The sequence below is a fragment of the Gouania willdenowi genome, chromosome 21 (assembly GCF_900634775.1).
Source record: "Gouania willdenowi chromosome 21, fGouWil2.1, whole genome shotgun sequence".
NCBI classification, from domain to species: Eukaryota; Metazoa; Chordata; class Actinopteri; order Blenniiformes; family Gobiesocidae; genus Gouania; species Gouania willdenowi.
This window is the reverse complement of record NC_041064.1, coordinates 16,347,258-16,368,764: the sequence shown is the minus strand read 5'-3', so window position 1 is coordinate 16,368,764 and position 21,507 is coordinate 16,347,258. Positions and strand designations below refer to the sequence as shown.

The window sequence follows — 21,507 nt, the reverse complement described above, 5'->3', positions numbered from 1 at the left end:
ACTTGAAAAGTGGGTGGGTTCAAACAAAAGGTGCTCTGTCCTTAATTGTTTAACACATCTAGATGTATATACCATGAATTAAAAGCTAGAATTCTTTACTTTTGTCTCAAATTCATGTTTTGATCTGAAACCCAAATGTCTTCAGTATACAACAAAAATAAAGGAATTGACCTTGCCGCTCCAGTATGTTTCACATCAAGCTTTCCCACATCTTACCATTTTAAAAATATTAAAACCTATATTTTCATTGATTGGGAAGTCTAACAAGGCAACCAATTGACAGGAAATAAAGTAGATGATAGATATTTGTTTTTAGTGTATTTTACAGCTGAATTGAGACCCATAAGAGATGCTAACAGAAAGCTAACACAAGAGGAAGGTTGACTTTTATTAGGTGATTTTTTTTTTTTTTTTTCAGGCTCAGTAATTGTGATTATTGTAACTGAACTTTAGTAATTGAAAACATAATTGTAATTGACTTCCTAAAGACAAAAAATAATTGTAATTTAATTGTAATTGTTAAAAATGTTGGTAACTGTAACTGAATTGTATTTGAACATGGATAATTGAAAAGGTAATTGTAACTGAAAAATGTAAGTGACCCCAACACTGGTACAGAGTATATAATAGTTTTAAACCAAATCATCAACAAAATCCATTCTAAGATAAATGGTGATATTTTACATTCCTAGCCATTTGTGTGAGACATATTTCTTTCTCTTTTTCTTTTATTTGACATTTCAGCTGCTTTTAATCTTTGCTTTTGTAATCGTTAGTGTCTCACTATGATTTAAAATGTGCAAAAGCAACCACAGAAGTCACAAAACACTCAAAGCAGGCTGTAAGAAAACATCTGCTCGTCTTGAGCCTCACAGGTCCAACGTTGTCGCGCAATTAATGTGAAGCGAGCGCAACGACAACCAGAGTCACACGCACACACACAATATCAGCCTGACAAGGAGAGACCTTTGAAACCACATGTCATCTCTGCAACCTGCAGGTGAGCTCAGCAGGGACACAGAGCCTGGAGGCTATTCAGACACACTGACAGCAAAGCTGTCATGAATGTGATCCGACTGCTCGACTTTATAAACTCAACCCAGGAAGAGCTGCTGTGGCTACTGCTCTGGATGTTTTAACTCCATTTTTAGCCAAATTTAAGAGTCAAAAGGATGGTATTCTCATTAGAATACCCTTACCTTTTAAATTAATAGCATATGTAACCAGTTTGGTATAATTTAACAAATGTGAAAGTAAAAATAACAAACCCAAGCACATTAAAATGATAAAATATCTAACGCAGCACCCTTCTTGATTATATCAAGGTTAAAGGGGCTCATAAATACCAAACACAGCTATAAAGATGTTTTGTTAATCTCCATGGAAAAAAGGAGCTAAAATATATTAAATCTCCTTTTAGGTCAGATTTCGTTGTTTTTTTTCTTTCTTTTCTTTTTTTTAGACGCTTGTGGCCTTTTTTTTTAGGAGATGCACGGTGCCAGTTCTCGCACATTTCCTACAAACTCCCAGTGAAGCTACACTTCTTCCAACCAGAACAAGTGCCACGCTGACAGCAGCCATTGCCTGAGGTGAGTAAATATGTGCAAAAAAAAAAAAAAAGCAAAAAACTTCAAGCCCAATCAGCGTTGCCAGATTGGCTGGAATCCCTATTTTGAATTCCATTACAAGGACAGTTTATGTAGGACAGTACACGGATGACATATTTATGCATGAGATAATATCTTTATCATGTTAGCTGTTGTTTGAAATGTAGAAAACTATTTAGTCTAATCAGCTAATTCTGATAAGACCATATTATAATATTGCTACATAATCTAATCAAGCTCTTTTCAAAATAATTTTTGTGCATTTCTATGAGATACTTTTAATGAAAACTCTGATTACATTTTTTTTTTGTAAAGATGCTTGCCCACATATTTGTTTTAAAGCACATCAGCAGAACTGCTTTATTAGAAGCTATAAAATCATTGCATGTGAGAATTCTAAGGATGTCTATCTAATACATATTCCATTCTAGTTTTTTCAAGGTTGAAAACAATCTGATGTTTTTAATTATCATTCTGCTGAAGATGCATGTGATATCAACAGCAAACAAAGATAAACTATATGTATAGTAGCAGGCACTTTTGACAAGGCGATTGCGTTACCATCATAGATGCACACAAACATTACCTGACAGATATATACATGACACAGCTTAGTAATCGGGGCACAAAGTCTACATTTTACAGCTACATAATGACTTGTAAGGTCTTTAGGCTGGATTACTGTGCTGCTTCATTGGAATAAAGTGTTCCTGCATGTGATGTTTTTGTATTTTTTTTCCCAATTAATCTGTGGAGGTACTGATGTTATCGACTTGAAATAATAACTGTATAATCTTACAGTCTTAAGTAATGCTATTGACTACTTTTAATGGTCTGTGTTGCCTTCCATGTAAAAATCCAAATGGCCACATCAGTGTTAATCTCAAAACAAAGGATTTGTGGTACTCTGTTACCATAGTAACCATTTCTCCTCTACTGCTTCTTTTATCCATCTCCCTCAACAGGTTCCCATGGTGCTGACTGTGGTGTAACTAAACTTGGTCATGGACGCACCCGTTGCCATAACGTCCTCTTCGTTGTCCCGAAGTCCCTGACGGTGACGGTGGCGATGGAAAGGTACAGCACAGCATGAGAAGGTGGCCAGCAGTGCTTTGCGGAAACGTGTGTTCATGAAGCAGTAAATAATTGGGTTAACGCAAGCAGAGGAAAAGCACAGCAGTTGGATAAAGGCGATGGGGTATCCGGTCAGGGCCTGTGTGGCGGTGATGTCGTCGAAGGCCCGCCAGGTGTTGACGCAGTACAGCGGCATCCAGCAGATGAAGAACAGGACAACAATGACTACAAGCATGCGAATGACCCGCTTCTTGGCCTCCAGTTTAGCCTCCGATGTGTTGCTGCGAGGTCGCTCGGCTTTAATCACCCTGGTGGAAGCAGCCATGCTTGACATCTCCATCGAGCGTGGCCGCGGGACCACGTTAACGTAACAACCATCGCCATCATCACTGCCCGTCGACGCGGTGGAGGTCAAGCCATTTTTTACATCTGAAATAGAAATCAATGTTACAAGCATGGTTGAAGTCAATTACATTTTTTCAATTCAATTATCCATGTTCCATTACAATTCAATTACAATTACATTGACCAACATTTTTTCTGAGTTCAATTGTTTTTTATCCTCAGAAAGTCAATTACAATTACATTCTCAATTACTAAAGTTCAATTAAAATAAATCAAAATTACTGAAATAACGTAAACAAACTTCCTCTTTTGTTAGCTTTCTGTTAGCATCTCTTATTCTTCTGCTTCTCGACGAGGGCAGTCACATTTTCTTTGCTCCCTCTCTCCCACCCGTATCTGTCCTTGCTGCTGCTTTGTTTTGTCTGGTCTTGTGAATCTAACAGGAGCCTTTCTTTGCATCCAAATCTGGAATAATTTAATTAATCAGTTGGTCTCACTGCAATCGACCAAATCTTTTTGACAAAAAAGAACGGGCAGTGGTGAGTCTGCCTGTCCGAGCGGTACGTTTGCGGCTGGATATTTGCGGCGAGTTGTGTGTCTGTCGATACTTTACGTGGAAGACATGTACATGATTGGAATTGTGGTAACAGGCATGCTGCTGATTGGAGCTGGCAGCTTTTTGACCTATCACAAAGTCTGTATTACGTCAGCAGCAGTTTTGGGAAGGCTGCCAGTCATTTCTGAAGGATGGATCGTGACTCAACACTCAGACTCATATGATGAAAAAAAAAAAAAAAAAAAAAAAATGTGATGAAATATCTCAAAAGCAAGCACGAAGCTTCTATGGAACGTTTACACGGAATTGAACCAATCTTGGAGAAGTTGAATGCTCGGCTTGCTAGTTAATAGGCCACCTTATCGGATTCACTGCTGGGAGACTGCAACCTACATTCATATTATAGTTTGATTTTATGTAGTTTTGGTCATTTTTCTCAGATCTCTTGAACAAGAAAGTGAAGTTCGATTCCTGACGCAGATCACATTCAAATTGATAAATATTTCTTCACTCTGTCACATATTGTGTTTTATTATTTTATTTTATTAAAAAGTAGCCTGCATATGGGCTCCTTCAGAACAAAAGTATCTAAGTCATTATTTTTTTGGCCATTTTGAAATGTAATGCCTAACTCATTTATTTTGTAATTATTTTTTATTTTAAATTCATTTTTATTTATTGATTTGTTTTGTTTTTTTAATGTAAGATTTTTATATTTAAAGAGTTAAGTATTAAACCTCAAAATGGCTTTATTTTGTTATGAGGATGATAAGTTGCCTGTGAGCTTTGCAAAATTGCTTCAATTCATTTTAATTTAGTTGTCTAACTTTTGCAATCCTTGTGGAAATTCTTCTTCAAATCTTTCTTGTTTTAGTTTAGTTTTGTTCTCACTGTGTGTTGTCTCACATGTGTGATATTTATTTATTATATAGCCAGACAACTTCTGTTCTCTGTGAGACCAAACAGATGGTGAAGCCCAGATCTGCAGCTGCCGGCCATTTCCATCCCCTAATAGAGCATTATCCTGCTGCTATCTTTCCAAACACTCTTATTTCTCTAAAGTTACATCTTTTAAACATACACATACTATGAATATTACAGCGCTTAGGAAATTGTTTTGAATATGATTGATTATTGCTAAAAATAGTGAATATGTGTTGGTAATCAAGGTTGTGACTGATTCAGTGAAGGTTACTAAATGCAGAAAGGTTTCAATCAACTCCAGTGCTATTTTAATGCGCTATATCATCGCCTTTTCACATTTGAATTCAGTCATCATAATCAGAACCGCTTTGTCATCACAACACATTAAAAGCACACTTCAGATGAAGCTGTGCATTCATATTCAATCACAGGTTAACATGGTCACTACTCAATCCCTTTCACATAGCGAGACACTTTAAATGGGCCTATTGATGGACTCGCACACATATTCTCTATTTGTGAAACTACTGAGATATTCAATCACTTGTTTTCCAGTGGAAAATAGTGTTTAAATGATATTATCCCAAAACATGCATGTGAGGCACTTCATCATATCATGTTGGGGTTTGATTATGAACAGGGTGGACTGGTACCAAAATCCAGTCCTGGCATTTTGCATCCGACCAGCCCACTACATTATCAACGGACACCATGTAGAAGCTCTTAATAAGTCAGTGATGCTCAACATGTGGCTCTTAATGTCTTAATTTTATTTATTATTTCCCCAGAAAACCTAAAAAGGTGGAAATTTTAACCACTTTTTACCTTTTTCGTTGGTCATTTTGCAACTTCCTTTGACCCATTTTTGCCCCTTTTCAAAACGTTTTTCAGAATTTAGCTACCGTTTGCCAATAAATCTCCTTTTTTTTTCAATTTTTGCCCTTTTGTTATTTTTTAGCCACTTTTCATCCCAATAAGCTATCTTTTACGCAATAAATACCACTTGTTTCCCTTTTCCATTCATTTGGCTTCTTTTTATTCCACATTTTTGGCCTTTTTCACTATTGTTTGCCACATTTTGCCCATTTAAGCTACTCTTTGCCATTATGTAACACCTGGTTCCTCTTTATTTGCCCATTTTTTAGCCACTCTTAACTGCTTTTGGCCCATTTTAGTCACTTATCTCCCTTTTCTTGTCCCGTTTTTGCCAAACAAAACATGTGGAATGGACCGGCCCACTTCGGGTCAACGGCCCACCAGGATGATGCCCAGTATGCCAGATGGCCAGTCCACCCCTGATTATAAATAAAGACAGATAATTATTTTCAATTGCTTTCTCCATTTCAGAACGTAAATTCAAATTTTTGCAGCCTTTTTCCGCGATTAGGGTAATTCGTTGGCCCTATAGCTGCAATGTCTTGGATTGGCAAAAACAAGAGTAGACAATTAGCTCTGCTGACTACCGTGAATAATGTTAATTTCTGTTAAGTTGAAGCTGTTGATATCCATATGTCAGTGCTGAGTTATTATAAATTCAATACTTACCAGTGGAGTTTTTTTTATTGCCCATCTCAAACTGAATGCCCTTATAAAGCTCCCTGGAGATCAATCCATAGGCGACCATCATCACCACCCCAGGAATCACAAATAATACAAGCAAAAGCAGAATATACCTAAAAGAGACATAAAGAGTTTTTCAGAAATGGGTCAGGTAAAGAAAATATTTGGGTGTGCTGCTTATGAAGTAGCTTTGCATTTTAGGTAATGTGACACCACATTAGATAGTCGTAAGCCTCAATATTTCAGACACACTGTGTAAAATCAGTCACAGAAAGTGATGTAGTAAAGGTGGCTGGCAATGTTTGAAATTACGTTTCACATCTGACATTAAGCTTTTTGCAAGTATTCAAGTAATATTTGAGTAAGTAAATATGTAATTAGTCAACTCTACACAATAACGTATTAACATGCCCAGTCTATTTTAATAAGCAAAGACTTAGAATAAATTCTCACACCTTTTCATACATGCAGAGAACCTTTTGGAATTCTTCCAAAGTCAATGTATTAGCCTTTTTACCCTCAAATAAGTTCATTTCTGTGTTCAATACATTAAATTTAAAGACAAACTAAAGTTGTTGTTAATTACAAAGATGAGAAAAAATAAGAAGCTAAGTCCACTGTATATAATTGCATACAAAATACAACACCAATATTATGATAAATTAATGCAGCAAAGACAGAAAAGCTTGTTTGATAATTTTCACAAAAAAAGTTTCGGAAAGATAGATGCCATTTGCATACTTCCATTGAAACGGATTACATTACAAATCTAAGCTATGCATGCAAATAAATAAAGATAGTGCTCAGATTGGCTTAAAATGACCCCCAGGCCCTGTTCCAACAAAGAGCCAAAAACAAAACCTCCTTAAATTCCGTCTGGTCTCTTCATCTGTCAGATAGTTTCCGGAAAAACTCACAATGAAATCAGAGCTGCTACAAGATAGGCTTCAGGCCCAAACATGGAAGCAAATGAGACGCTTCAGTGTAACATGCCTCAGTGAAAGTGCACACATAAGAGTTGATCTTCAGTTTATGTATTAAACTGCAGGTCTGCACATAGAACACAAATACAGGAGCTCAGGGGTTAAATTTTCACATTACTCTTAGCCACATTGCAATGAATATTATGCAACTAATAAGACGTTATTACAGTAAATCTGCAATTTAACTGTTTTACTGAATCACTTACTTAAAGGAACGCCCACTTTGACCAATCATGATTAACTTCGACATATGGCCTCAGGAGTGACCCAGGGTTAAACCCACCAAATTTGGTAAAAATCGGTCTTTCCATTTAAGAGATAAATATCCCACATTCGCAGTACCCCCTAGAGGCGTACAGTATTCAAATTTAGCTGATACCCCCACAGTCACATGCCAACCAAGCATCTCAGATTTGGCGTTGTTAGCATTTGACCGAGATATGCAACAGTTTGCATTTTTATAGCTAGCTAGAAAACTTTACTCGTTAATAATTTGCGCATATTTTGACCGAACAAAATTCTTTACTCAACTTTAGATCAGGTTCCACTGAAGACTCTACGTGCCAAGTTTCACGCAGATTAAACAAAAAACCAAAGAAGGAGGTGTTTGAAAAAGTAGGTTTTCTAGTTTTTCAAAATTTTGCATCACACAATTATAGGCGGAAATAGGTGTGGCCTAGCCCAGCTGATTCAGTGCTATTCAGGGAATCTGTGGATATGAAGTTTTTGAATGTGCGACATACAGTGTGGGAGTTATTGGCCAAAATGCGTTGACCTCGGTTATAGCGTCACCTACTGGCGGACATGTGAGTTTTGGGGTCCGAAGTACGTAGAGGGGTCCGGATCAACCCACAAAATTGCCCCACCCTCCGTTGCACGGTTTAGCCTGCAGCATCACTTTTACAGAGAGAAAAATAAAAGGTAATAACTATAAATCAGAAGAAAAACAATAGGTTTCCCAGCACTGCTGGTCCCGAGGACCACGTATACATACTGTACATACGTGGTCCCCAGTCCCCATGGGCTTGGCCCCCTAATTATGTCATAATTGTAATTCATTATCAATTACAATTATAAATGACCTCAACCCTGATGATATGCAGTATGAAAACCACTGGGGTAAAAAGCTGAAGTCAAGCACTAACCAGGTCTGCTCCGCGGTGGCGAGGGGCCACTTGTGGCGACACTGATGTGCAGTGGTGTTGTCAAGGCGATGAAAAGTCTTCAGGTGGCTGATGATTGGATATGGTATCATGATGATCAGAGCCAGCACCCAGGTAGCGGCGATCACCCGATAGGCGTGGGAGCGGGTCTGCCACACCCGAGACTTCAGGGGATTGCAGATTGCACTGTAGCGCTCGATCGCTATTGCAACTAGGCTAAACGTGGAAATGCTTACTGATATGCCTGTAGGGAAACAATAAGTGAGAAAAATAATTATTAAACATCTCTGCTTGTTTCCGTTCTCAGTTATCTCCTACTTTTATGAATGAAAATATATTTCCGCTCAAGGCTCAGTTTGGGAATTAGCCTCACATGGAGAAAAACAAGTTTGTTGATTGAAAACTAATATTAAAACAAAGTGTGTGTGCGGGTGGTGGGGACGTGAACATGAATATAATACTGTATTGGAAGGCTGTGGATAGTTATCTAAATGTGGTGGTTGAGGAAATCATGTGTGCCTCGGCCACTGATGCAATCTGCCTTCTCTCTATTGAAAGGCTTGGACGGGAAATTAATCTTTACCTTTTTCTTTTATCCATATCCTCAGCAAGAACACCATTTTCTCTCCCTCTCTGTGATGCATCTAAGGACAATCACACAGCTCTCCCACGGGTGCTCCTGCTTGCCGTCAATGCATTCTAATGCTTTCCTCTGTCTCATCCATAAGGCCTGATCTTTACTTAATCCACCCAATTCCCTTTAGATCCCTTGTGACCTTCCTTTCAGGGCAAACACGTCTTCAAGTTGTGCTTGATTTTAATCATTTAATAAATATTCTCTCCATCAGATGTTTTAGACAAACTCATATTCAAATGTGATCTCATATCAGACCTGCACATTTTTAGTATTTGCTCACCACCCGACGTTCGTTCTCATTATCTTCGTTTTCTCTGGGATACTTTCGACGAAGCACTGCGATGCAGAAGTTGCATTTAAAGCAGTTATTTCTCAAAACTTTATAAATGTTTAAATCACGAGTATATTTTCTCCTTTTGCTCAAAACATTTTCCCCTTATTTAAATGGAAAGATTTGAATGTTGACTGAAGAGCCTCTTGAATCAAAAACTGATTCACTGATTTTTGTTCAGCACTGAGCCAATACTAGCACCAAAACATTCAGGCAGCCAACGTTTTAGATGATGGAGTAGCTGAATCACCTCTGGAGTTTAATACTTTTTGCTTCAAAAGGCAGAAGACTGGATATGAATGATACACATCTGTTTTTCATTTTCCTTTTCTTTTGAAAATAACCCAACATGCATTGCATAAACTCAGCCTTTCAGGTGTAGTAATGAGTGTGTCTGCCTAAGCAAAGTTTACTTGGGTCATAAGTTTAGCTTGATAATAACCAATTAGAGACACTGTTTGTTGTGTTTTCATTCATCCTAATTAAATGAAAACCTAGTCGGTTCATTTTTTTTTTTTCAATTTGCAACTCCATATGCAAAGATTGTCGTAAATCTTCTAAATAATTAAAGACACCACGTAGGAGGCTACATTGTGATACATTTAACGCCTCGCAGTCAGGAAGATGATTAAATAAATGCTGTCAGCGGTGTCTTTATGTAACATGGTGAACAAGGGCAGAGTTTATATAACATCAACTTTTCCTAAAATCTCTCACTCACAGGCTTTTTGAGGTGCTGAACTAATTGGGAGCAAAAGGGCTCTGTCTTCATTACATTATCTAATGATTAGGCTCATAATATTCCTCATTTTCAAATGACATTTTTTTTTAACACTAGTGCAGTGCCCGTAGGAAGTACGTCTTGCTATAGAAAAGTGGAAGGTTAAGCAGCACACACACATATATTGTTCAATTCTTAACAAAAAAGACTATTTCTCACCCATAAGGTGACTATTACAAACACTACTAGGCCAGGAGCCAGGACCACTTCTCAGGATGTTTTTTGCTATCTTTTTTTCACTGTTGTATCTTGTTATCCTGTCTCAAGGGCCAAAAAACACCCTTTTTGAGAAAAGCTTCTGGCTAAATAATATAATTGTGAATATTAAGGTACTGCAGCTACATAAATGCTCATATAACCCTAACATGTTGCATGGTGTACCCTGACACAAATAAACTAGTAGAAAAAAAACTTCCTTTTTGCTGTTAAATATTACACTCAACAAACCCCACAAGACAAAAAAATGTCTGTCCGCCTGACAAATTGTCAACAAAAGTGATAATTTTCAAACATTTCATTATGCATAGCATTGCCTTCAATGTATCTAAAAAACTTCCCAGATTTATAAGCTTCAATTTAAGTCCCAGATTACCTTTCTATCTAGAGGATGACAGCTATGACCAAAGATCTCCATTGTACCTCAAATCGAAGAAAATTGAACTTTCAAGTATTACCATTCCATATGTACAACCCAGTCTCATAGCAAAATGTGTCTTAGCAACGAAGCTATATCGTGAACATTTTACGTATGACCCTCGTAGAACGTAAGATACGTACAGTTGATGTAAGTTGATGCCAACCAATCAACCACTAATTCTTGATTTCAAACAAGTATCGTTAGCACCCAAGGTCAATATTTTACTTTGACCAGGTCTTACGCCAGTTTTTTTTAAACACAGGACGTTTTGCTATCTCACCCATGAGGTAGGAGACAATCTTGCACATGGCTGCTCCAAATAAGAAGTCCTTACGGATGTTGGGGATGAGGGAAAAGGGCATGCAAAAGATAGCTATCATCAGGTCGCTGACAGCGAGGGACAGCAGAAAGGTGTTGGTCACGGTGCGCATGCGCTTGTTAACTGTGAGCACCACAATGATGAGCAGGTTTCCAAACACACTGAGGAAGAAGATGAGTGAGTAGAGCAGAATCAGCAGTGTGTGGTCCACATCTGTAATAGAAAAACACACACACACACACACACAGAGGTAACATGATGAATATTCTGTACTTTTACATGCTTTTTTTTTTTTTATGACAGTATCCATAGTAAATGTAGGACTGTCTTCATGTAGCCTCAAGGGAAAATCAAGAACCTTTGCTAGTTACAAAGTTATAAACAGGGGTCCACATAAGTGAAGTGCAAGTGAGAAGGACAGTGACGATCATGATAATGGCATTCTGTAGGATATCATGTAAACCTCAGTTTGGGAATTACTATTATCATGTTAACACGAAGCGAAACACTTTCGAATTGAAAAACATCATGTAACCGTGGCCATTGTCTGTTTCTGTGTGGAACATAGACCTGTCTGAGGTGTGAACTGTATAAGATGGGAAAGGTCCTCTAATCAGACTCTGATAAGAATAAACAGCTAAATAAAGAGAGTTAAGACAGAGTTAAACGTTAAATGGCCTGCAGTGACATTTCGATGTTAATAATTGAATCTTAAAGTTGTGAGCTTTTATCTTGATTGCAATTTTTGTGAAGCCTTTTGGTGGTATATTTTTCCTGTAAATCCATGCAGTCTGTGTGCTTTCTTCTATCGACTCACTGCCATGCTTAGACACAGCAGTCATTTGACGAGTCAACTACTCCAACTTCATTCGGGGGATTAAACGTTCCGTTTAGCTTCAGATCTGCAGGAAACAAATCAAATCCCACAAGTAAACCCAACTTCAATGACACAGTTGTATAGGTATGTGAAAACAAACCCACTCAGGGCTTTAATCTACTGAAAATACACGACAAAACTGCTCTGCAGAAACATTAGACTAAAAAATACACATCAACACAGTCTGTTGTCTCGAACCTACCAAGAAAATCCAATACTATCTCAGTTTATCTGCACTTTTTTAATTTGATACTGTCAGGTCCACTGTGTGTTTTCATGCTACAGATGCTCTGCTTTCATCTCTAACCTCTCTCATCTGATGACTTTTCTGCTGTTTTCTTTCTGCTTTATTATTCATGGTTATTTTCCACAACTTTGCTTTCAATTAAAAGTACAAAACTTGTTTAAAAAAAAAAAGCCAATTCTCAACACAGTGCATGGCAACAATGGTTTCAACCAGGTGTGTTGGAATAGGGACACATCTAAAAGTCTCAGGAATCCAGCCCTCGAGGACTGGAGTCAAACCTGCTTTAGACGAAGCCCTGACGGGGGTGGAGCTTAGAGGAGGTGCTCAAATCTCGCTAGCTTTGCAATAATGCGAATTGCACACTGTAGGCCCTCAGAATGTTGCTCCGACACTAACTTAATGGCGGTGCTAGCAACAATCAGCTACCTTTATTCTCAGGCTCCAAACCAAACTCTTGTTACCAGTTTTCAAATCGCGGCACTTGAAATTGCATAATTTGTATTTCTCTCCTATCCGCCATTTCTCATGCACATAGTTTGGATACCGTGACCTTCAACCAGTCACACAATGAGATGTCAAATTCATTTTTAGATTGCCTGTGTGCTTGCTAATAAGTCCATCAACTATTTACTTCATAACTTCCTCCAGGCTAGCATTTCTAACAACTGCTCATCACCGAGTGGATACATGTAAGTTATTCACAATAACCCTACCAGACTTCACTTTGCAAAATGGAGTGCTGAAAAATAATGCGATTCCTCTCATAGTATGCTCTCTAACTTACAGAAGTTGGCAAATTAATTGCCTTGGGCTTTTTTTAAACTTTTTATTCATATTTTTTTTGAGACTGTCAATCAAAGTGAATGCGGAACTGTGCACGGAAACAAGGCCGCGCGACACAAAAGCAAACAGGTAAATATGATTTTGGCTCTTACCGGACCCATAGACCTGTATCAATGCGGCCCGATGCGAACTTGTTATGTTTCGCGATGCGCGAACAGAAAAGTAGAAGCGTGACTTCTGGTAGGTTGGGAGAGACAGTGGAAGGAAGCGAGGCTGTTTAGGGCGGGACATGGAGACGCTTCTCAGAAACTCTGGATATCAGCTTTAAGGAAAAAGTAATTTGCTCTACTAATGTACGCAATGTTAACAAAGAGGGCAATGGTAGGGGTATTTTTCTGAAGCCAGCATTTTGTGATGACTTCTTTACTTGCTGTCAATAAAATCTTTAGAAGATATGGGTCATTTGTGCTCATACCATCAAGAATGTTTCCAAAATAGAGTGTTGTAAATCCCACACAAATATCAATGCCTACAAGAACCTCAGATATGATTATTGATATCTTACCCCAGATGACTTCAATGACGGGGCATGACCAGAAAATGTGTGTGGTCAGTAAGCACCTCCTCCCATGCTACCACCAACAATTATGTTGGGTATCAGATAGTTTGGATTTTTTGGTTTGACCAGAATATTTCCCTTCAGTATCTTTGTTATTCTCTGCAAGGAGGTTCTCTGCGAGCCTATTTACTTTTAGAGTCGCATTCAGAAAGACTGGTTCAGTGCAGCTTGAGAGCCAACTTTTAAATTTAGAGTTGATGGAGAAAACTTGTTACTAAGCATCCAGAACTACAAAGCAAAATTGTCTTTCATTCAGAGTTTTGCCGTCTGCAGTCTCTATTTTTGGTTTGTGTAGACTGCTACAGGTAAAATAGTGCTCCTTAACACAAACCTGCATTGAATGTCAGTTTTTTAGCATTAAGCAAATAGCATGAGGTGCTTTTCCATTAAACAGCAATCTGATAGTGGATTATTAATATATAAACAATCAAGAAAAACAGAAGCCTATACATCTAAAAGTGTCGAGAGCAGCGGGTTTGGTCAGTTTTTGGCCATGCTAATACAATTCAGTTTATATTTTACATTACTGCTACTGAGTACACAGGCGGAGAAACAACCAACACAACACACGCACATTATAAAAGAACATGTTATGATTAAGGCTGTCACTTTAACGCGTTATTTGCGATTCATTAATTACAGGAAAAAATAACGCGCTAAAAACATTTATTGCGTTGGTTGCTTGGTTTTTTTTGCACCCCAAACAGCGTGGAACCTCTCTCATTGCAAGCGTTACCGCTATACCCATAATAGTGATGCACCGGCTACAATGGTAGAACCTGAGGAGAAGTCTTTGTGAGTGGATGGAAAACTAAAGCCCAGATGTGTGCAAATTGTGCCAGAAAAAGTTTGCGGATCAGCAGAGCTCCTTCTCCTCCAGCCTTTCAGTGGAGCTTTTCCACCTCAATGCTAACTATGTAGCAGCCAGTAAGGACCGCGGTTCTACGGACACTACACTAGACCGAGTGGCCAATCCACATTGGACAAGATAACAGGGTTTAGAGCTAATATGATTAGGGCCATGAATGACAAATAAACAGTCAGTGGATAAATGATAGTCGACCACTTTCAGTGGTAGAGGATGTGGGGCGACTACTACTTCTAGAAGTAATTGCTTGATGTTATTACAGTCAGAGTCGGCGCCAGACAGTGTTAAATGGGGAGGCATTAAGAAAACTGCAAGGGGCACAAGAACGCCCCGTTCTGAGTAGCAAAATCCCCCACTAATTCCAGTACTTTATTTTGTGATGAACAATGTTATTTTTGATGTGCTAATATAAAGCTCTGTGATGGATGGGTGTGTTTTGATTATTATATATTACCCAAAGGAGAGAAAAAGCAACAATTTTTTTGTGTTCAATAATTGTATTAATCATAAAAATGTTCTGTTTATGATGTGCTAACTTATAGCACTTCAGATAAACCTGATGTTTTATTTCATTTGTATGTTCTATTATTTGTAGATTGACTAAAGTACACATCAGTATTTCCCCTGATGGTCTAAACTAAAGGTGTCAGCTAACCTTGGGTCTAGTCTCACATACAGTGGAATGTAAATGGTCTGTTAAGAACAAAAAAAAACAATAAATGACTTTATAAAGCCACTTTGTTATACATAAATGTTTTGATCTGCAACAATAACGTAATTTGAATGAAAATACCTCAAGTTGAGGCTGTTTCTCAGCATTTTTAGGTGAGATTACTTAAATTAATTCATCACAGAGCATAATTAATCAATCGCATAATATTTTTAATTTATTAACAGCACTAGTTATGATAAGAGTTGGGGTGCACATCTATCTGGTACACAGCTACAGTGCTACAATATTTATTTATTCATTGAAGCAATAAATGTGGAACCAATAAAAGCAATTAAATACCACGAACTACATTTTATGTCAACAAAATATTTTGATTCATAATTTGCATTATAAAAACCAGTCATCCTGAATAATTATTTTTCTTTTTTTATCTCTCAGCGTATAATTAAGTCCCACCTGCAACAGTGCATATGTTATTGTGTTTCTTTGCGTTCTACTTGCTGTTTCAGTTGTAAGCATTTATTTTGGAACCAGATTTACGCTTATTACAACTTCTTGTTACTTCATGGAAATGCTAATTTGATTACACACAACATGTCTTTATTATATGTGTCGCTGTGCAAAAAATAAATACATTTGGGAACGCCTGCACTAAATAACAGAGCAACATGGAAGGCACAAATTACTGATGATAAGAGAGTGTACAAATAAAAAAATATCCTATAACAAATGAAAATGACTAAGCCAAAAGGTAAAACATGTAAACATTGTAGAAAATAAGGTTCACTGGCCTAAGGTGTTTAGTTCAGTCCATAAAAACCTGTGAAATCGTCTGCTAATCATTTGGGTTGACTAATGTATCTCCACCTGTGTACGACTTACGGCCAGTTGGCAGAGAAATGTCTTATTTGGAAAACCACTAAACCACATGTGGCACACCAAATGACTACAACACAACATGGCAAAACCCTCTGATTAGGCCACACCAACTCTCATTGGACACATGAAGAAGCAGCTGCCTTGCATATTACTAAAAAGGCATGGAAAAATATGAGCATATTTAAATTATGACCTCCAAGTTATGTTTTTCACTGCCTGTGTCTTTCTAGAACACCACAGGTGTGTTTCATTTCCTGTCCACAATGGCCACATTTTAACGAAGTTAACAGAAAGTCCTGATAGGTGGCCTTTGGACACGTCTTCACCTTGTCAGACTTTCAAGTGTCAACTACACGGTATCGCACTTTGCCAGAGGTCAGAAGTAATCTACTGTGTACAACCAACCAAACAATACACAGGCAATATAGCACCAACGTGTCATCATCTGAAGAGCATATAATGACATGTTTTCAGTTGGCACCATTGGGTTGGTTCTAGGGTTCGTACGTTGGTGGTTGTGAGCTAAAGCCCCTGTCGTCTGGTTCATGTTCTGGTTTGTTTTACTTCTGATAAAGTCTGAGGTCTTTCATTTTAATCAGTTTGATTCTGTTTTCCCTGTCTCTGTCTTCAGGTTTCTGTTGGTCTCATTACTCCCTGTCTTGTCAGTATGTGTGTGCAGTGAGGGGGATTATGCTCCCCTACTGTTTTCACTCAGAGGTGCTTCATTCCCTAATTGTCTTACACTATTTAAAGGGTGTGGTGGAACACAGAGTCCCTGTGGGATCACTGTGTGTGTGTGTGTGTGTGTGTGTGTGTGTGTGTGTGTGTGTGTGTGGTGTCATGTTTACCTGCACCTGGTCCTTTCTGCGTGCTCCTGAAATCAGTTTTCTCTGTTTTTAGTGAGTATCTTTTGTTTGATGGTTTGTGTGGATTTCGATCTATTTAATAAACTGACTCTAATTTCCACTGTAACTCATGTCTGCCTGTCTCTTCTTTACCACACTGACACAATGCCCAGGATGGAAGAGGAATGGACTTTTGTTGCATTGCGTCTACTTTGTGCATCAGTTGAGGATCAAATTAGAAGCCAAAAATACATTTGATGTTGATCAAATAGACCAACATTAACCTAGGTGCACTGAAACCATTAAGGGTACTTGTCATCGACGTAATGGTATGCAATGTAATAGGAGAAGAGGGGTGTGGCCTTTTTTCTCTCAATAGGGCAGGATAGTGGAAACAGCAATACAAGTTAAACACTCACAAACTGATTCATTGGCTTAATATCTTGATTTTAAACACAATTTAAAGAGTTTTTGGTGATAAGGTCGTATTTGATGGTATATTATGCAATTATTGGAAGACTTGGGAGATGCTGGGACCACTGGTTGAAATAAGCAATTAGTTAAATCTGTAATTAATCAAACACATGGTAAGAAACAATGACACTAATGCTAGAGATAAGAGGTATTACACCGATTCCTCCTCTATTTATCAATTTGGGTTCATTTTCACATGTGATCATAAGGAGAAATCAGCAGGTGAAGGTATTTGCTAAGCGAAAAAATATGAATTAACGATATATCGCAAATCTTTGGGGATAATGATATTGAAAATGTATATTTCTACCCCATCATTTATTAGTTTACTTTTTATTTCCAATAATTTGTTTTCTTTATACCATGTCTGCATATGTTGTCACAGGTCAACGCTACAGGTAGTGCAGTCCCAAAACAACTTTTTCGACACAGTACCGATATTGCAGCCTTGAGTATTGGCCAATACCGATATCGATACGATACGATATCAGCACGCATCATACATACTTTTATTACTTATCTTGTAGTGTGGAGTGTTAGAAAAGGCTTGATCAGGTGATGTTACTCAAACAGTCAACAATTCAAGTTCACTTCAGTTATTTTTTACTGTCAGTATATGGTGGGAACAACTGAGACAAAAACAATAAAAACTTATCACAGCGCTTATATCTGAGATTTTAGATGCAGTCTGAAAAAATACGATATTTGTTTTCTGGCTGATATCGGACCGATATCAATATCGGTTTGGGACACCCATAGTGCAGTCACTTTAATGCACAGTCGAATCAAATGTCTGACTGACCGACATGATTTTTGAAACTATGACTCGTATATTGTTTCTAGAAGTGTATGATTTAGCTTTTGTTTTTGGATAAGAAAAGTAAAATTGTGATAATCAATACTATCGAACTGCAATAGTTCCTAGCTTATCATACTTCTAAGATTACTGATGCATGCTGAAGCACAAGCAAATACTATAGAACCGTCATGTGATAGCCAGCAATGCTAACCCAGTGGTTCACTGAGCACCAAAAATAAGAGCGTTTTTCTGCAGAATAGTAATCGCCCTGATTTATAATAAGGTAAAGTCCATTATACCTTACTGAAAATAGATGCTCTTCAAAAACATTAATTATTCAATCACAGGTCTCTGGAATGGAGAATTAGTGCTTTAATTTATGGTGTGTTCACATGCACTACACTTTGCTGAAACTAACACGGACCATTTAATGCATTTTGTTGTTTCTAAATAAAGACGTATTTTCTGTTGCCGTGCCAAATGACACAATTGAAAGGCTGCAGCAAATTTACATCAGAGCAGAGCATTCACTTTGGCACCATGGCCACTCTCACAGAACGCCAACAGGTTTGCCAAAAATACTGCAAAGTGCAACTAAAAACAGTGTAATTGTGAAATAGTGAAGTAGTGTGCACAGTGATGAGTTCACAACATGCTATTTGTCCATCTAGCATCCACAACTTACAATTAAACCATTATGAACAGCAATTTAAGCATCTTTAGGTCAAACACATGCATTAATGTTATATTGATTCAGTGAAAAAACTACCAGCGGTGGTAATGGTTAATAATAGACATCAACTAAAATTGAGAATGAATTAATAATGAGGTTCATACTCGTGAATATTTATGGATTAATTTTTCCTCTTTCAGTTTTTGTTGAACATTCTACAGTGTAAGTGAAGCCTCCCACTGTCAACGCTCTCTCATACGTATGCTGTGTGTGTCGTTTTGGATCCCGTGTCAGTGTCACTGCACCTGTCAAACCAAAGCTAGCCCTGCTTCTGTCAGGCTAAGGTGCAGGTAAATGTCACAGCTAGTGCCTGATCCAGCATTGTAAATGTCAACTAAGCTACGACTGCACCCCACAACTGTTTACAAGGCTGATGGAGAAAACCGCACCCTGTCGACTAACAGCAGCCGATCGGCGGTGGCCCTCATGGTCACAAATAGATTGAATGAAAAAAGACGAGTGTTCGCAGCCTGACCCACAGAGTGTGCATCAAACATCAGCTCTCAACAGGTAGTGAGTGGAGAAGCAGAAATGGTAAAAATAGGCACTCAATGCGAGAGGAATAAAATAAAATGGTTTCTCCCCCCTTTTATGAAACCATTTTTTTTTTACTTGTTGAGGAGCACAAATAGCAGAGTACATGCAGATTCCAAATGGTAAGATGACTCATAGCCTCCAAACTTCTCTGGAACAAATATCAATGCAATCATACTCTGCTGGCCCGGGGCGATGGATATGGATAAAAGCTTATTATTACCTTTATTAATTCTAATCACTCACATTCCTCGCCGTGTAATAGTGTCGAGCTTCTTTTAAAGCCTTCAATAAATCACACTTTAGCTGGTCTCAATCTGAGAAATTCAAGATCTATTTGAACCCATTTGGAGTGACGATAAGCCTCCATCTCCATCATCCAATCCCTCTGCTTGCTTTGTGTTGAGGTCAAGTGACTTTCAAGCCTATCACATGCTTACATGAGGCCAAATTAACCCCGAAAAGGATTGATTTTCATCCATTATTGAGTCATCACACAGAAAAACACAATAGACAGGAGTCATATTGTATTGATGTCCCCTCGCCTGCTGAGAAAACTCCGCGTAGATCAGCATGACTCAAACCCTGCTGTCTCTACAGCATGGAATCAGAGAGAGAAAGAGGGGTGCCATCAGGAGCGAGGAAATGGGATCAATTTTTCAGTGATAGAATGAGCAATGTGGCTGGCACGCAGCAGTGAAAATTGCTGGAGTGGTGTGCACATCGTGGGTTATCATTTCTTGTTTGCAAGCTTAACTAAAGTCAAATTGACCAATAACCATTAAACACCACTTAAGGGTTACTCAGCCACTAAATAGTTGGACCATCAGCAGATATATCAGAGAAAACAGCAGCACAATCCCCTTTTTTTAATAAATATATCCTCTGTGTGGTTAGGATTAAACGTGCCCCTCTCACTGTTCACAAGGACAACTGAAGGTTTGTAGGTTTTCCCATTAATAAAGCAAAGATGACAAAAATCATTTCATCATTTACTGTTTGTTTGGTAAATCTGCACTAAAGTCTGCAGAGTGTTTATTGTGTACGCCAAGCTGTGTGTATTGTATTATTAATCACATAATCAGATGTCCTTGTTTGTGATTTTGAATGCTTTTGAACCTTTTGCTAAATATGACAGTTTAGGTGCTTCTGAAATGCTTGAAATTTGAAGTGGAGGACGTAATCGGTCAAATCTCAATTTATTTGTTTTTACACATATGACTCTATAAAAATAGGTTTGGATATTGAAAAAACTATAGGATTTTATTTAAGCACACAACAAGAGTAACATAATCGCAACAAACTTCAAAAGGAACAAATTGCAAGTGTTTTGTGTTAATCTGTGGTAAGAAAAATAAATAAGTAAAGTGAAAATATTTAATTTTTTTTTTTTTTTTTTTTTTAAAAAGGCTTTTTCTGGATTTCAAGGTCCAAAATTGGAGAAAAAAAATCAAGTTGTTAGGTAGAAATAATTCTGAGCTTTTTAATTTATATATTTTTTTGCAGTGAGTATTGCATCAAGTTTATTTTAAGTAATTGTTTTTTGGGCACCTCATGAACATGGTTGTCATAGTAAGTATAAGCATGAAAGGGATGCTACAATGGGTATTCATTGCCTGACAAAGACACAAGCTTGTTTTTTTTTTTTGTTTTTTTTAATTATTATTATTATTATTATTATTATTATTATTATTATAATTTTTTTTAAAAAAAAAGTCCAATCCTGTGGTAGCTGATACATTGTGGGAACAGAAGAAAATCCACATTATTTTGTAGTGCTAACACCAAAAAATGATGATTCATCACCATCAAAAATTAGGGTAGGCAACCCAACATCCAGGTGTGTGTGTGTGTGTGTGTGTGTGTGTGTGTGTGTGTGTGTGTGTGTGTGTGTGTGTGTGTGTGTGTTTTCTCACCTATCTGCCTAACGCGCTGAGGTGTGAGCTGTGTGGATGTGGATGTGGATGAGTTGCAGGAGTCGCTCCCCGTGTCCAGGCTCCCGTTCCCGGCTATGGGATGCGCTGCGACGCATTCGCTGGGTGGAGACGTCTCATTGCGCTGCAAAACATTCATATTTTTTTCCCCTTATTTGTTCTTCGTAAACTAGTAAAACTGGATGCTTACAAAAAGAAAGGTGAAAAGACAAAAAAAAGAAGAAAGAAAAGAAAAGAAAAACTTAGTTAACGAAGTAAATGGACTCTCCTTGTGAGCTCCATCGCAGCTGAGGTTGGAGGTGAATTATGGCTGCCCCACGTCCAA

At 37.9% G+C, this 21,507-nt stretch overlaps 1 protein-coding gene across 1 annotated transcript; it reads right to left on the bottom strand.

The window, feature by feature from the left end:
* Positions 1–2,187: 2,187 nt before the first annotated feature.
* cckbrb (cholecystokinin B receptor b) lies at positions 2,188–21,507 on the bottom strand. The gene is made up of 5 exons (XM_028436695.1): positions 21,165–21,507; positions 10,879–11,130; positions 8,195–8,456; positions 6,052–6,179; positions 2,188–3,110 (listed from the first exon to the last, which is right to left on the bottom strand). Exons 1-5 carry the CDS (start codon positions 21,319–21,321, stop codon positions 2,566–2,568), a joined length of 1,344 nt encoding a protein of 447 aa, XP_028292496.1. The 5' UTR covers positions 21,322–21,507; the 3' UTR covers positions 2,188–2,565.